Raw genomic sequence first — 16809 nt, forward strand, 5'->3', positions numbered from 1 at the left:
TGCTCAAGGTCAGGAGTTCAAAACCAGCCTGAGCAAGAGCGAGACCCCGTCTCTACTATAAATAGAAAGAAATCAATTGGCCAACTGATATATATATACATATAAAAAATTAGCCGGGCATGGTGGTGCATGCCTGTAGTCCCAGCTACTCGGGAGGCTGAGGCAGAAGGATCACTCGAGCCCGGGAGTTTGAGGTTGCTGTGAGCTAGGCTGACGCCACGGCACTCACTCTAGCCTGGACAACAAAGCGAGACTCTGTCTCAAAAAAAAAAAAAAAAAAAAAGACAATGAGGTTTGTCGTACAGTGGACTCTTCTTTCACCAGAGATTCCTCTGTAGCATGCAATGCTGCCTGATTGCATTTTATCCACAGTAGAACTTCTTTCAAAATTGGAGTCAGTCCTTTCAAATCCTGCCACTGCTTTATCAAGCAAGTTTATATAGTATTCTAAATCCTTTGTTGTCATTTTGACAATATTCATAGCATCTTCACCAGGAGTAGATTCTATCTCAAGAAACAGCTTTTATTGCTCATCCATAAGAAGTAACTCTTCATCTGTTCAAGTTTGATAGTGAGATTGCAGTAATTCAGTCTCATCTGCAGGCTCCACATCTAGTTCTAGTTCTCTTGCTCTTTCTACCACATCTGCAGTTACTTTCTCCACTGAAGTCTTGAATTGCTCAAAGTCATGCATGAAGGTTGGAATCAACTTCTTCCAAACTCCTGTTAACCACTTTGGTACTGCGCTCACCAGCCACGAAACCTTGCCCACAGCTGGCACTCATAGTCCGCAGTATAGTTTGTGCTGTGCATCGACGACGAATCCATTCTGCTCTTGTGTGATGAAGAAAGCTTTAAAGCACTGAAAGCTTGTTTTACTTTACAGGCAGCTTTACTTGTAATGTAAATCAGAATAGGTAACATATACATATATGTTTTCATTACATTAGTTTTAAATGTTCACAATTTTATTTTGATAAATGAAAAATTAGAAAAGTCATATCACGGCTGTTGGGTAAAGTCGATGTGTGTTCATCTGTGGCTATCAACTATAGTTGACGCTGGTCCCGAATTGATTAATGTTGATATTTTGACCTTCTCCCATGAATAACAAATGTTCTTAATGGTATCTAGAATGGTTAATCCTTTCCAGAAGGCTTTCAATTTACTTTGCTCAAATTCATCAGAGGAACCACTGTCTATGGCAGCTAAGGCCTTTCAAAATGTATTTCTTAAATAATAAGACTTGAAAATCAAAATTATTCCTTAATCCAAGGCTGCAGAATGGACATTGTGTTGGCAGGCATGACAACAACATTAATCTCTTTGTACATCTCCATCAGAGCTGTTGGGTGACTGAGTGCTTTGTCAATGAAGGAATCCTTTTATCTGAGCAGTAAGTCTCAAGAGTGAGCTTAAAAATTCAGTGCATCATGCTGTAAACATCTAGACTTTGTTGTTCCCTTCATAGAGCATGGGCAGAGTAGAATTAGCATAATTCTTAAGAGCCCTAGGATTTTCATAATAGTAAATGAGCATTGGCTTCAACTTAAAGTCAACAGCTGCATTAGCCCCTAACAAAAGTGTCCCTCTGTCCTTTGAAGCTTTGAAGTATTGGTTTCCCCTCTCTGGCTATGAAAGTCCTAGATACCATCTTCTATTAGAAGGCTGTTTCTTCTACGTTGAAATTGAAAATCTGTTGTTCAGTGTAGCCACCTTCATCAATTATTGTAGCTAAATCTTCTGGATAACTTGCTGCTTCACCTTGTCCTTTTATGTTCTCGAGAAGGCTTCTTTCCTTAAATCTCATGAACCCACCTCTGTTAGCTCCCAACTTTCCTTCTGCAGCTTCCTCACCTCTCCCAGACTTCATAGAATTGAAGAGAGTTACAGCCTTGCTCTAGATTAGGCTTTGGCTTTGGAGAATGTTGTGACTGATTATATCTTCTATCCAGACCACTACAACTTTCTCCATATCAGCAATAAGGCTGTTTGCTTTCTTATCATTCATGTGTTCTCCACTGTAGCACTTTTAATTTCCTTTAAGAACTTTTCCTTTGCATTCACAACTTGGCTAACTATTTGGTGCCAGAGGCCTGCCTAGCTCTCAGCTGGTCTTAGCTTTTGACGCGCCTACTTCACTAAGCTTAATCATTTCTAGCTTTTGATTTAAAGTGAGAGATGTGTGACTCTTCCTTTCACTTGAACACTTAGAGGCCACTGTAAGGTTATTAACTGGCCTAATTTTATTATTGTTGTGCCTCAGGGAATAGGGAAGCCTGAGGAGAAGGAGAGAGATGGAGGAACAGCTGGTAGGGGGAACAGTCAGAATGCACAACATTTATCCATTAAGTTTACTGTCTTATGTGAATGTGGTTTGTGGCACACCAAAACAATTACAATAGTAACCTCAAAGATCACTGGCCGGGCATTGTGGTTCACGCCTGTAATCCTAGCACTCTGGGAGGCTCAGGCAGGAGGATTGCTTGAGTTCAGGATTGAGAACAGCCTGAGCAAGAGTGAGACCCCGTCTCTACAAAAAATAGAAAAGTTAGCTGGGCACAGTGGCACGCACCTATCTTCCCAGCTACTCGGGAGACTGAGGCAGGAGGATCGCTTAAGCCCAGAAGGTTGAGGTTGCTGTGATCTATGTTGACGCCATTGCATTCTAGCTAGAGCAACAGAACAAGACTCTGTCTCAAAAAAAAAAAAAAAAAAGCACTGATCACAAATGACCATAACAGATATAATGAAAAAGTTTTAAATGTTGCAAGAATTACTAAAATGTGACATAGAGAGGTTGAAATGAGCACATGCTGTTGGAGAATTGGTGCTGATAGACTTGTCCCACCACAGAGTTGCCACAAACCATCAATCTGTAAAAAAAACAAAAAAACCACAATTATCTGCAAAGTACAATAAAGTGAAGTGCAATAAAATGAGGTATGACTATATAGCGTTCATTTGTGTTCTATAATATTATGAGACTTTTTATACTGTGAAAATATTGGAAGGTCTGTTTTGGGAATAGAATTTTGGTGGTCCTTATGATAAATTATATATTAATTTCTCATATACCTTTAAAATCTTTAGGAAACATTGTTATTTTAATAAGAACATTATACTCAGCTATAGATGGTGAAGAATTGGCTACATTTCTATTTCAGAAGAGTAGAATGGTTTCACATTCAAAATTATTACCCAAAAGTATCAGGATTTTGTTTGTGGTATTTAAAAGTAGTTAAATATCTGCCACTAACCCCATGCAAGAACTACTACAATTTTGAAAGAAAAAGATATTAAAACCCATTGTTGAATGGAATGAAGTATTTCGAATGTTTGGAATTAAACTCATATAAAATGATACACCAATACAGTTCAACCTCCCATCTTCTTAGTTGCCAAATGGCAAAAACTTGCACCTTTTGTTTTTCTTTCCTCAAAGTGGATTTTTCTTCTGTTTCTGCCCTTTTGCTTACTTCCCCTCTTTCTAAGAGACAGCCTCCTCTGTGTCTGTCTGTCTGTGCTCAGTGAGTACTTCCTTGGCAGAGGGTGAAAACAGAAAATAGATCTCTTTGCTAAAGATACAAGTAGAAAAATGTCTCTTCATCATCACAGTGAAGGAAAAGGCTTGCTGCTGGGGAGCCCTCCGTGCAGGCTGACATCTCCTTTGAGGGTGATACAAGCACATTGCTGCCTTTTTAGTAATACTCTTTGCTATCCAGGTGAGCGAAAGGCTTTATATATCCAATCTGTGCAATAGTGAGTTACTTGGGGGTGAGGGAAGGCAGGAATCCCATCATACCAGTGTCATATCCAGGTGCTTGTGCTGGACTAGCATTGCTCAGCAAAGCCCAGCCTTGAGGTACTTTCAGGTCTTTGTTAGACGAAGACAACATAGCAAGAACTGTGGTTTAACTACTGTTTTTAAAGATTTGAGTTGTCCTAAGGATTGACTTATTTTTTCTCAGTACGCTTGGGTAAGTTCTTGGTTTTGTGATTTTTTTTTTTTTTTCTTTTAAAGCTCCCTTCTTTCCTGGGTAGTTTGAAATCTGGTTATCTACAAGTAAGGTTTTCCCTCATCCACTGCCCTCTCTGCTCATCCTTGGGTTTCTTTCTTTAAAATACTACTGTCTGTTTGGTTGTAAAGCTCCAACAAATGAATAACCCACATTTGAAGAAATGTTCACTGGATCAGTTCCTGCTGGTTTCCCCTCGTCAGAACACAACAGATTGCAGTTGAGTTTTGAATGTCACCCACAGACAGATGATAATGGCTTCAGATGGATAATGAAATGTTTGAAACACAGATGGGCCTGTAAATCAATTTTCTTTTTCTTAGGATTTCCTTGTGACATAAAGAATTAATGTAATTAACACTGTTTTATACCCGCATCCCTCGTGCACGGTCTCTCTGTGACCCTGTTGTTCAGCTACTACATTCGTCTGTCTTTGGGAAAGATGCACCTTTGCCTGATAGGTGCTCTGTGCGTTTACCTGGTAGCAGAAAGGCTACCTTGAAGATTTTCCTGAATCTTCAAGATTCAGGAGAGGTGCTTACTTGAAAAGTAAATACCCCATAGAGCACTCAGCAGCCTTGATCTCTAAGGGATTACCTGAGCATTCCGTATGCAGCACTCAAGCTATAGGGGGATTTGAAGTAGAAATTAAGAGAAGTACATGAAATTCATAATAAGGATTTTTTATTTTAGAGCTATCAGTAACTATTGAAATGCACTTAGGTACCTATAGGAGAAGAGAAACTAAATCAAATAGAAAAGAGTTTTTTTAAAAAATTACAGTAGTCAGGGGGGTGAGGGAACAAGTGATAAATTATGGATTTTTATTTGCAGATAACAAGCCTCTTTCTGCTTTATCTCCAGCGTCTGGCACTGGTCAGGACGATGGTGATGGTCATTCCGTGTTCGCCCCAGACCACTACTCCACACTAGGAAGGCTCAATAGCTGTCGGTCTGCTGGGCAGCGCTCAGACACCAGGGACTCCAGCTGTCAGACTGAGGACGTGAAAATCGTGCCACCATCAATGAGAAGAATCAGGGCACAGAAGGGGCAAGGCATTGCTGCCCAAATGAGCCACTTCTCGGGCTCCTCGGGCAACATGTCCGTGCTGAGCGATTCTGCGGGTATCGTGTTCCCTTCTCGCCTCAACAGCGATGCTGGTTTCCATAGTCTGCCGCGTTCTGGAGCAAGGGCGAACGTTCAGTCCCTTGAGCCGAGGCCGGGTGCCCTGGGCCCTGCAGGAGACATGGATGGCAGCTTCCCCTACCAAGGGAGTAACCCACAAGTGGATGAACACTTAGGACATTTAGGAGGTGCCTCAAGGACTGGAACACTTTTGAGGCCCAAATCCCAGGAGCTGAGGCACTTTGAGAGTGAAAATGTAACAAGCCCAGCATGCGTGGTTTCTCCTCATGCGACATATTCCACCAGCATCATCCCAAATGCTACGCTGTCTTCCTCCTCGGAGGTCATCGTTATTCACCCGGTTCAGAATTCAGGGCTGTTGGACAGTAAAATTACCAGCTCATCATATGCAAAGATAAAATCCAGAGACCACCTCATCTCTAGGCACGCTGTGAGAGATGACCGCCAGCCTGCCCGCTGTTACTGGAATGAGGGTCACCCCGCCATTCTTTCTCAAGCCTTAGACACCCATTCGCCGGGGGCAGCCACACTGCTGTCCCTCTGTGATTCCGCGGTCTGTCTAAATGCCCCGGCAAATAGGGAGAATGGGTCCCAAGCCGTGCCATATCACTGTAGAAGCAGCCTGCGCTTCCCAGCCCACCCACAGGACGTGGATGGCAAGAGCGAGTCCAGTTACTCGGGGGGCGGAGGGCAGGGCAGCTCTGAGCCCTGGGAAAACCAAGCCCCCGGTAATGGGCGGGCATCCCCACTGAAGCCACATGTGGCAACTCCTGGGTACTCCACTCCGGCAAGTAACATGAGCAGCTGCAGTTTGGACCAGACGTCCAACAAAGAGGATGCAGGGTCGCTGTATTCTGAGGACCACGATGGCTACTGCACGTCCATGCACACCGACTCTGGACGGGGGTCTGGGAATCTGTGCAGTAGCAGCGATGGCTTTGGGAACCCCAGGCACAGCGTGGTCAATGTGTTTGATGGAAGGGCTCAGAAAAACCAAGGGGACCGGTCAAATTGCCATGATAAATCCCTTTCGAGAAACATCTCTCTGAAGAAAGCAAAGAAGCCTCCGCTGCCACCCTCCAGGACAGACTCGCTCCGCAGGCTTCCCAAGAAAAACGGCCAGTCTAACGGGCAGGTGCTCAACGAGAGCCTGATCGCCTCGCTCCAGCACTCGCTGCAGCTGAGCCTCCCGGGCAAGGGCGGCAGCTCGCCCTCCCAGAGCCCCTGCAGTGACCTGGAGGAGCCCTGGCTGCCGCGGTCGCGGAGCCAGAGCACGGTCAGCGCCGGCAGCAGCATGACCTCCGCCACCGCCCCCAACGTCTACTCGCTGTGCGGGGTAACACCCTCGCAGAGCGACACCAGCAGCGTCAAGTCGGAGTACACAGACCCGTGGGGCTACTACATCGACTTCACGGGCCTGCAGGAAGAGCCGGGCACCCCAGGAGCGGCCTGCACGGCCAGCGGCGGGGAGCCCGCTGGGAACGGGCCAGTCCGCCACAGCCAGGAAGGGCCCAGGGCCGCTTTGTCCCAAGTGCCCGGCGGCTCCGTCAAACCAAAGATCACATCGCCGGAGAAGTCACACAGAGTCACTTCTCCATCCAGTGGGTATTCCAGCCAGTCAAATACACCCACAGCACTCACCCCCGTGCCTGTGTTTTTAAAATCAATGTCACCAGCAAATGGGAAGGGGAAGCCCAAGCCCAAGGTACCAGAAAGGAAGTCCTCTCTGGTATCCTCAGTGTCCATTTCCTCATCGTCCACTTCTTTGTCCTCTAACACTTCGACGGAAGGAAGCGGCACTATGAAGAAGCTGGATGCAGCCTCAGCAGGGCCCCTGGGGGACCCCCCTCCTCCGCCAGCTCCCTTCTTCCCGCCTCCCCCGCCCTTGGCTGACTGTCCCGAGGGCCCTGCGCTGCCTCCCTCTCCCGTGTTCCCCCCTCCGCCACCAGAAGCTCTCACTCCCTTCTGCTCCCCCCTTGACGGGTGCCTTCCTCCTGCCCCCACTTTACTGAGCCCCCTCCTTCCAGATTCTTCTGCGCCCTTGCCATCACCTCCGCCTCTCCCACCCTCCTCGGAGCCCCCTCCTGCCCCACCTCTCGACCCCAAATTCATGAGAGACCCCAGGCCGCCTTTCCCCAACTCCAGCCAGCCTGAGTCCTCCCGGGAGGCCTTCAGGCCGCCTTCTGCCAAGGAGGAGAGCAGCAGACCCCCCATGCCCCTCATAACCACCGAGGCGCTACAGATGGTGCAGCTGCGGCCGGTGAGGAAGAACTCGGGCGCCGGGGCGGCACTGCCGTCTGATCCAACAGCTCAGGAAAAACGAACTCCAGTTGCTCCACAGTACCACTTAAAGCCATCTGCCTTCCTGAAATCCCGAAATAGCACACATGAAATGGAGAGTGAAAGCCAGCCTGTCTCCGTGACAAGCTCGCTCCTGACGCCTGCCAAGAGCTCGAGTCAGGGTGACCATGGCAGTGCAGCCGAGCACGGCGGCCCGCCGAGCGCCGGGGAGGCAGAGGCTGGGCCTGGCCCCAGGACCAGCGTGCTCCCCGACTCTTCACCCAGCAGGAAGCCACCACCCCCCATTTCCAAGAAGCCCAAACTGTTCCTGGTGGTGCCACCTCCGCAGAGAGATTTTGCAGCGGAGCCTGCAGAGACTGTGAGCGAAGCCCTCCGAGCCGTGCCCAGCCCGACGAGGGGAGAGGAGGGCTCTGCACACAGCAAAGACACGAGAGAGAGTCCTGCAGCTCGAGCCGGCTCTCATGCGACGCACCCCAGCAGCTCAGTTCTTGAGGGAGGAGCTGCAGGATCCGTGTCCCCCAGCAGAGTGGAAGCCAATGTGCCCATGGTACAGCCTGATACCTCGCTTGCCCCCCAGCAGGAAGAGCCAGCCGAGAACAGCGCGGATGGTGGTGGCTACGTGGAGAGCTGCCTGTCCCGACAGGACGGAGGGGGTGAGTCTGGCTTCCCTCTCCTGTGCCCTGTGACCATATGCAGTTGAGCCAAGTGGGGCTGTCCAGTGCTCCCACGTGGAAGCCAGGTAGATCCGATTAGATTCACGTTAAAGCCAGCACTGTGTGGGCTTCCTGTGCTACTGCACAGGGTAAGTTACCAACTTTGCATGTTACGAATTTTTTAAAAAAAGATCTAGACCTAAAGAAATGGCAGAAAAATAGGGGGTCGGGGATGATCTGTGGCAGCCTGGGTGTTAAATAGCAGTGAGTAATCTCCCTTGTGAAGAGCCGCAAAGAAATGCTGCAACAAAAATTGGAGAGAGATTCAGCGGGAGTTCTATACTTTAACAGAGAAGAATGAGCTCTGGCTGTGGGGCTGGCGTCATTTCCCCCATCTTTGTAAACTATCAAACTATAGACCCCACCGCATCTCCCTGCGGTCCTCACGTTGTCAGGAGTGGCAGGGAAGCAGCGTGTGTGGAAGGTTGGCTGAGGACTGACATTCTAGTCACTGTGCATCTTCTGTGCCTGCTGGCTTGCTTCTCTCTAGCCCGGGAGCCGCAGACCGACACAGCCGCGTCCTCCTCAGAGGCCTGCGACTTCCCCGGGGAAGACGGGAGTGATGAGGTGATGACCCCCAGTAGACCCAGGACCACAGAAGACCTTTTCGCAGCCATTCACAGGTATCTAAAACGCCTTCCTCTTACTTTAATCTACTTTATAATTCCTGCTCTCCAAATGGCTTCTCAATTTCTTTTTCTTTCTAAAGGGTTCTTCTGTCTCTCAGTCATGACTCATTAACTTTATTATGGATTTTTTAAGTGGATTTCTATAGCTTTTATTTCCTCTGACTCCAATTTCTGTTTTACTTTGTCCCACTGATTTTTATGACATAAACGTGATACCTAGGCGCTGCTCTTGCTGGCAGGGAATACAATGTGTCAGTTGTAAGAGTATTAACAGGACTTGGGTTAAAGCAGCCGTGGTCCAGGGCAGGCCGAGGAATGCTGTGTTCTGTGAGCTTAGGATGCACAGACTAGCTCTGGAGGACTCCCTTCCTAAGGCTGTTTTAGTCTTTTGTGTTTTTTTTTTCATTTTTCACAAAATCCAGGATTTTATAGTACAATTTCTTTGGCTGCTTAAATGTTTCTATAAAAGCGTAAATCTTTTTTTAAGCAGGAGCAAAACGAATTAAATTTGCTCGTTACTGTATACCATTAGTGCCATCTACTGGCATCAGAAAAAGACTGCCCCCTTTAGCACTGACTGGCTTCTTTGATCTTATTAGAAATAAAAAGGTAGCTAGTTATCCAATTATTTCTCAAAACAGGGAAATGAAAAATATGCATTCTTTGAAACCAACTTTAGTGCATGTCTAGAAGTTTGCACAGATGTTTCCAACTTTAACCATACTAGACACATGATAAGCACTCAATAAATATTTTCTGAATTAAATTAAACCATTTGGAATCTGTTAGGAGATCCTTCCAAGACTCAAAGTATTTCATTTAATATGGAATGCATTGGGCTGCTAAATATACAGGCATATACATATTTATAATAGCAATCCATAGAGATTTGTGTTGCCTGGTTGCTCTGTGTATCACATACTTGGTTCCAATGAGAAAAACCCAACTGTTGTGGGGCCAAATTACTGCATCCCTTTCCTAAAAATATGCCAAAGGTCTCCTCTATATTTTGTTTTGGCAGCCTTCTTAAGGCACTGAAAAATTTGTGGTTTTTCCTACTGCAGATGTAGAAATTGGTTAGTTTGTATTATTCTGTGCGTGCATGAGAGAAGTAAGGCCAAGTAGGCCTCAGGAGTGGATTGCAAAGAGAAAGCAAGGAGACGTGCCAATTTCTGTTGTAGCGTTGAGAATATATTAGCAGACATAGTAAAGCTCCATCTAATGTCTGTGTTTTTTAAGGCTTTGTTTTTATATCCTTTAGCACTTAAGCTCACAATTTAAAATAAAGAATATCTAAGTTGAAGCACAGCTTTCAAATTTTATAATGCAAATTAATTCGCTTCAGATTTAAAGCCAGATGGAAAATGTAGAACACCAGTTGAGGTGTGAAGTTTTTATATTTATTGAAGTAATTAGTTTTTAAGCCAGTATTAACTATTTAAGTACTTTTATAGCCATCTTCTTTAAAAATACGTATATATGTGTATGTATGTATACGCATATGCAAAGAATTCATGTGTTTAGATTTCATTCTTATTTTAGGGGGCAGCTGCTCTTCAGAATCAACAATAAAATCCCATCTTCCTTCTTAATTCTAAATCTACAATTAAAGGCCATAGCTTTAATCAAGTTTAGTTGTGGCTTGTTTTGTAGATCTCAGCACACCCTCACCATTTAAGAACCAAACAAAAAATCACTTCGCAAGCCAATACCTAAAAGAATGAGATGAGCAGAGCTGCTTTGGGGAATAAGCAGTATGAGGGATGAGGCCACGTGCTAGATGGGGAAAGATACCCCATCAAGTCCTAATTGTCATACCAACAAGTTGTGTGACTTCACTCCTCAGTCCTCAGTTACTGTCTCTGAAACCCAAAATGGTTGGACTAGACCATTTTCTAAAGTCTTTTCCATCTGTGCAATTTGGAGACGCTGTTATTCTGCGATGTTGTCAGTTGGTCATTACTTACACTAGGGCACTGATCTTACTCACCACTGAGGAGGACCGTGGAACCAAAGTATCATAGGCCACGTTCTGTAGTCCCAGAGGGGATGGTACCCCAGCAGCTCTGGCCACTCTTCAGACTCTGTATTGGGTGCTTACCACTTTCTGCCCTCCGCTTTGGTGGCTTGTTTTTGACCAGAATCATGGAGATGACCCTGGGGGCACCAAGCCAAGGGCAGCCAACACAGACCTATCTTTCCCTCTGCCTTGCTATCTGGGCTATGAAAAACCAAAGCCTTTCCTGGTGGCAAAAAAGAATAAGTCTCTCCCCTATATGACATTCAAAGTTTTCTTAAGTACCTGCTATATGCCTGATACTTTATGGCTGCTACTGCATTTATCTTTACTGACAAACTATGGCCTATACACTGTTATTTCCCCCTTTTCAGAAGGAAACACAATCAGAAATTTTAACTTGCATAAGGTGACAGAACAAGGACACTTCAGCAGTGGGACGTATGTAACCCCAGAGGTTCTTTAGCTCATTTGGTCTTTACACGCCTGTGAGGTTGGTATTATCATACCCTCATTTTATAAAAAGTGTGGAAACTGAGGTGTGGCATGGATGGCAACTTGTCCCGGGCTACACAGCTAGAAGTGGCAGCGCTCGGTTTCAGTCTTCATCTGCACATACAGATACCATACTCTCAACCTTTGTCTGCTGCATACTCTAGAATTTTATAGCAGGAAAAGAGATATACTGACATCTTTAATTCATTAACTGTGTCGAGCTTTTTTAAAACAAGTCCACCTGCGCTTAGCTGAGAGGTGCACACACACTGAGTTGTTGTCATGAACAGACCGGCAAGGGACCACTTGGCTCATCAGCTATGCCATCTCTATGTCACTAGCAGTAGAAAATACATTGAACAGCAAGGTCCTTAGAGACTGAGGACAAGAAGTACCTGCAGGCAACATTTACTTCCCCTGATCGCCTCTTCCCCTCTCCCTTCCCGTTCCTCGTGTTTCTTGGTCAGTGTGAGGCTCTCTGAACTTGATCATGAAACGGATCCAGCCCAGAAGGTTTGCTCTTGTTTTCTGGAAAAGTGAATTTCTAGAAGTTAACACAGGATCCTATAAAAGCTGAGGTAGACTGATTTTATGTCAAACTCTATAATGACGGAGAATATAAAGTTGTAGCATTGTTCTGGGGCATATCTTAGTATAGGGGATATTCTGGGTGTTGCTTGTCTATTACGCTTGTTCAAGAACTACCACCAAAAATGAAAAGGAAGAGTAGAAAGAAAGATGGTCAGCTAGTGAAATTCACTCATATTGCCCATCTGGGAGAGTTAAATGAAAACTAACAATTATTTAAAACTTTGGAAATGGTCTTATCCAAAGTAAGTTAATATGATGTTTAAGATTTGTTTCAGAATAATCCAGCAAGGGTGGATATAAAAGAAAGATGGCATAGTTAATGATTATCCCTGATGAGTTATGGGTTCATGTGGTCAAAGAATGTATTGTCTTTTTTTTGCATGGGTATTTTAAGTTTTCCATAGTTAAAATAAGGTTTGTTTTTTTTTAACTTGTGCTTTTTATTGTATTGATCATAGAGAAAACACATAAAATAAGCCTTTTAAAGTAAATATTAAGTCAGTGGTGACCTGAAGATGTGATAAGGGAAGTAGGATGGTTGTGGCCTACTGGGAATTAACCTTTATCTTAATGTTGCTAAATCTCAGATCCAAAAGGAAAGTCCTTGGCCGTAAAGATTCAGATGATGATCACTCCCGAAACCATTCTCCCTCCCCGCCAGTGACACCCACCGGCGCTGCCCCGAGCCTGGCCTCTCCGAAGCAAGTGGGATCGATCCAGAGAAGCGTCCGAAAGAGCAGCACCAGCAGTGACAACTTCAAAGCCCTGCTGCTCAAAAAGGGGAGTCGTTCAGACACCAGCGCCCGCATGTCGGCGGCGGAGATGCTCAAGAACACAGACCCTCGATTCCAGAGATCAAGGTCGGAGCCTTCGCCAGACACGCCCGAGAGCCCGTCCAGCTGCTCCCCAAGCAAGAACAGAAGGGCCCAGGAAGAGTGGGCCAAGAACGAAGGGCTGATGCCCCGGAGTCTGTCCTTCTCCGGCCCCAGGTACGGCCGCAGCCGGACGCCGCCGTCCGCGGCCAGCAGCAGGTACAGCGTGCGGAACCGCATCCAGAGCAGCCCCATGACGGTCATCTCGGAGGGCGAGGGGGAAGCCCCGGAGCCGGCGGACAGCAGGGCGCGCGCGGCGCTGGGCGCGGCCGAGCGCTGTTCGCTGGACGGACTGGCCGGGGACGAGATGGACGAGGGCGGCCCGCTCCGCGCCCAGGAGCCTGCCGCCTCCCTGCGGCCACGGGCCCCTGGCCCCGCAGATGGGGCAGCCAGTGCGGAGGGCAGGGGGCCGGCAGAGCCGCGCGGAGGTTCTCCGAGGGAGGAGAGTTAGGGACGGGAACGTGCCTCTCCCCCGGTCATGGGGGACAGACAGCAATGCATCGCTCTAGGAAGCCCGCCGGGCGCCTTCGCCTGGCTTGCCTAGGGTGCCACCCACTGTGTGTGCTGTGGCCGCAGCGTCGCCAGCCCTGCAGTGTGAGCGGAGGGTTATTTAGGACTCAACTTGGCACTTGCCCTGTGGCTTAAAAGCAAGTAGAAGCTTAAACTTCTGAAAGTGCTTCCTGGGGAAGATTTTTTTTTTTTTCCTAAATACTGGGGGAGTGTAGGGGTGTGTGTGCATTTTGAACACTTTTTATTTTTAAAAAAAAATACACACACACCAACAGCATGTACAGAAATAGGAGAAAGCAAGCCAGAGTTAGGCTCGGTAGAGTAAGCTGGGAGTCTTCTGGACTAGGTGGTAACCGCTTTCAAAGCATTCTGTTTCTGGAAACTCGAGAGTTCCATGAGAGGGGAGGAGACGTTGCTTCTACGAAAGAGGCGGTAGATTTGCTGGTTCTTAATGCACAGAGCGCGGGGATGTATGCACATGTGTGCCGCGCGGGAGGCGTGTCCCGATGAGCGCAGAGAAGCTGGGGAAGGGCTGAGTGACGAATTGGTTCAGGTACTTTTTTTCTGGGGGGGGGTGGGAATAGGCTTTGTTTCTTTTTTTTTGTAAACATGACAAACGTGAAAGTGGCAACGCTGTAATTTGGTGCCTGCTGCTGTGCAGCCGCATACACACAACTTTTAGCCTGGATTTTTTAGAAGCGTGGGGGATTTTTTAATGCATTTCCTTCTTGAGTAGCGGCTGGGGCCTTTGAGAACTGAAGTGACCTGCGGACATATAGACAGGGAGACAGAGGAGAGGAGGGGAGGGGTAGGTGATACACTGCTGGAATTGGTTTCCTGCCTAATAAATGAAATTATTTTGCAGATTTAAATTTGAGAACTTGCACTACCGAACTGTGGGTGGAGCTTTTCCTTTGACAACAGTTTTTTTTTTTTTTTAAATCAGAGTTTAAACTTCCATTTGGCAATTTCCTATCACTTGAAATGTCAGCATTTGCTAACTTTTTGGATATCCTTTTGGTTACACCAAAGAAAAAGTTATGGCTATTTTTCTTTCCTTGAACTGCCTGCAGTATCATGTCCTAATTTAGAAAGGTTTATCAAACTCTATTATATATATTATCTTACTTTGAAGAAAATGCTGAATAGCTCTTGTTAGTCAAATAAACTGATAAAAATTGGTAGGGCTTGGCTATTATTTAGCCCTGGGAAATGAGTTTTTAGATTAAAAAGGGTGGGTTTTTTTGCATCATTTGTTTTGTGCATTTTAAAATTTGTTTTTAAATAATTGAGTTGCTAATTACCTTCTAATCTTCTCCAAGCAGAATTTCAATACTTTCATAGGTGGGAGAAAATTATGTAAAGTCTTTATTTTAATGTACTATTCTTGTGACCCATATCCTCCTTTCCTCCCTCCCTCGCTTCCTCCCAACTTCTGTGTACTTTGGCCCCCTTATTTGTTAGTTAAATAAGCCAGATTCTTGTCTTCTTCATTGGAAGGACCTAGGATGACAATGCTGAGATTCTTGGTTTAAATCCAGTGTAGTTACCAAATGGCCATTTTTTTCTGGTATGAAAATATCATCTAACAGTTGGACTGCACAGGTCAAGTCATCACAAGGCGTATAAAAGAAAACTTTAGGTACCTATTTTAGACATGTCTTTGAGGCAAAAACAAACCTAAAGAATTAAGGCTCTTTCCCTTCTCTGAAGAAAACAAAACACTTCTTTTCACACAACCGGAAATGAAGACCTGACATTTGGAGCGATTGTCTACTACATTGACATAAGGATCGTTTCTTCTAAATTTTAGGAAAGTGGTGTTGGCTTTTGATTATGAAATGTCGTAGCTACCTAAAAAAGTTTAGAATGAACATGGCTATCAGAAATCTTTAACTTAATATAAAAATCTTTTATTTCAAGGTAAGATAAGCAACATCAAAACTAATTATAAAACTATTTAAAAATTCCTGTTCTTAAAGAAAAATATCTATTAGGTTTTAAATTTGCTTTGAATAAAACAATTTTGAAGTAAATATTTGAAACTTATTTCTTTTTGTTTGTACATGTGTTCTTTTGGCTAATGAGATAGGTCATCTTGTGCAGAATTGTTGAGTGCTTTGCTTGATACTAACAGAACAACAGCAGTGAGACCAGAAGGTCCCTGTGGGAGGTGGGGACCCAACAGAGAGGAGAGAGAACATCACAGACACTGGTTGGTGCCATTTAAAAGGACCCATGGAAAAACAACTCCAAATAATGTCCTGTGGACTTTAGAATAAAATAAAAATAATGTATTGACTTGGCCGTTCAGATGATGCAGTATGTGGAGAGACGTGAGAACTTTTCTCAGGCATGGCTAACATACAGGGAGACAAGAAACTAGACTTTTCCCTGAAACATACTGGGTCTTCAGCTTTGCTACTGGATTCCTCTGTGGGCTCACTTCTGTTTGTGGACTGGATCTTGTTCAAAAGCTCCATGAGGGTAGACTTGATGGCCCCCCAAGACTTACAGATAATCACAGAAGCCCCGAGACTAAATTATATCCACTTTATTTTTCCTAAGAGTTGGGAGAGAAACAAGTGCTCAGTTTGGCTGTCAGTTGGAAACAGCCTCAACTTGAGTCTGATTTCTGCCCTCCTACTATTTCTGAAGAATCTTGATTGAATGCTGCTGCTGCTGCTTGTGTGAGGATGAGAGTTTATTCATTTGGAGAATCGCAATGACAGGGCATGGAAAGGAGGCATTTCTGTGTCCCAGTCTCTTCTTCCCCACCTGCAGGTGGCGCCCCCACTCTGTGGGCATCGTAGGAGGAGTGGACAGGGAACCACTGGATTGGCTTCCTTGGTTGTGCCTTAGTGTTTTCAGCCTCCACGTGCGTAATTGTATAACTCAGATTGCATCATAAAATGACCATAATGGGATCATGTACTTTGTTGGCTATGAGGAGACTGCTGGGGGTAAAGGAGGGTGTTTTGAATAAAACATGGACCTGACTCTTGTGGTCCATTTTCCTTCATAAGCTACTCGGTAACTATCACAGTTTTCCTCAATGAGCTGTTCTATACTACCTTCCACAGAGTTCACGCAACAAGGGCTAGAGCAATCTGTAGTCATTGTTTAGTGATGGAAAAAAGGTCCTTTAGTAAATACTTTTTGTGTTTTTGCTGGGTAAGGGTGAGGGGGTCCGTATGCAGAAGAGTGTGGATGAGTTATCAGTAAAGGGTTCAAACTTAGTGAAAAAGATACACAATTATCTGCAAAATGTATATCAACATTACATTAGACCCAAAGGAAAAGCACCCTGGGCTCTGGCAAGCTCTGCTGGGACCTCACCCAACATCTACTACCAAGGGGTGAAAATGTTCAGGTTGGTAACACAGCCAGACAAAACACTGTACTGCTCAGTTCCTTGTGGTCACCAGGGCCATGGACACACCTTTGGCCAATGAGACATGGGCATAGTCTTGGAATTTCTGGGAAGCTTGCCATCCCCTCCTCGTGTGGCTTCC

The 16809-nt window shown here is 45.5% G+C and overlaps 1 protein-coding gene across 3 annotated transcripts in view; it reads left to right on the forward strand.

The window, feature by feature from the left end:
- Positions 1 to 15326, forward strand: part of NHSL1 (NHS like 1) — a 133152-nt gene extending 117826 nt beyond the window's left edge. For all 3 annotated transcript variants that reach the window (XM_012748041.3, XM_076002923.1, XM_012748042.3), the window contains 3 exons: positions 4884 to 8120; positions 8671 to 8803; positions 12500 to 15326. In XM_012748041.3, the coding sequence (XP_012603495.2) occupies positions 4884 to 8120; positions 8671 to 8803; positions 12500 to 13235 (4106 nt within the window). In that variant the 3' untranslated portion in view covers positions 13236 to 15326. The remainder of the gene's footprint in view (positions 1 to 4883; positions 8121 to 8670; positions 8804 to 12499) is intronic.
- Positions 15327 to 16809: the final 1483 nt, after the last annotated feature.

This window comes from Microcebus murinus, chromosome 5, assembly GCF_040939455.1.
Source record: "Microcebus murinus isolate Inina chromosome 5, M.murinus_Inina_mat1.0, whole genome shotgun sequence".
Taxonomy (NCBI): domain Eukaryota; kingdom Metazoa; phylum Chordata; class Mammalia; order Primates; family Cheirogaleidae; genus Microcebus; species Microcebus murinus.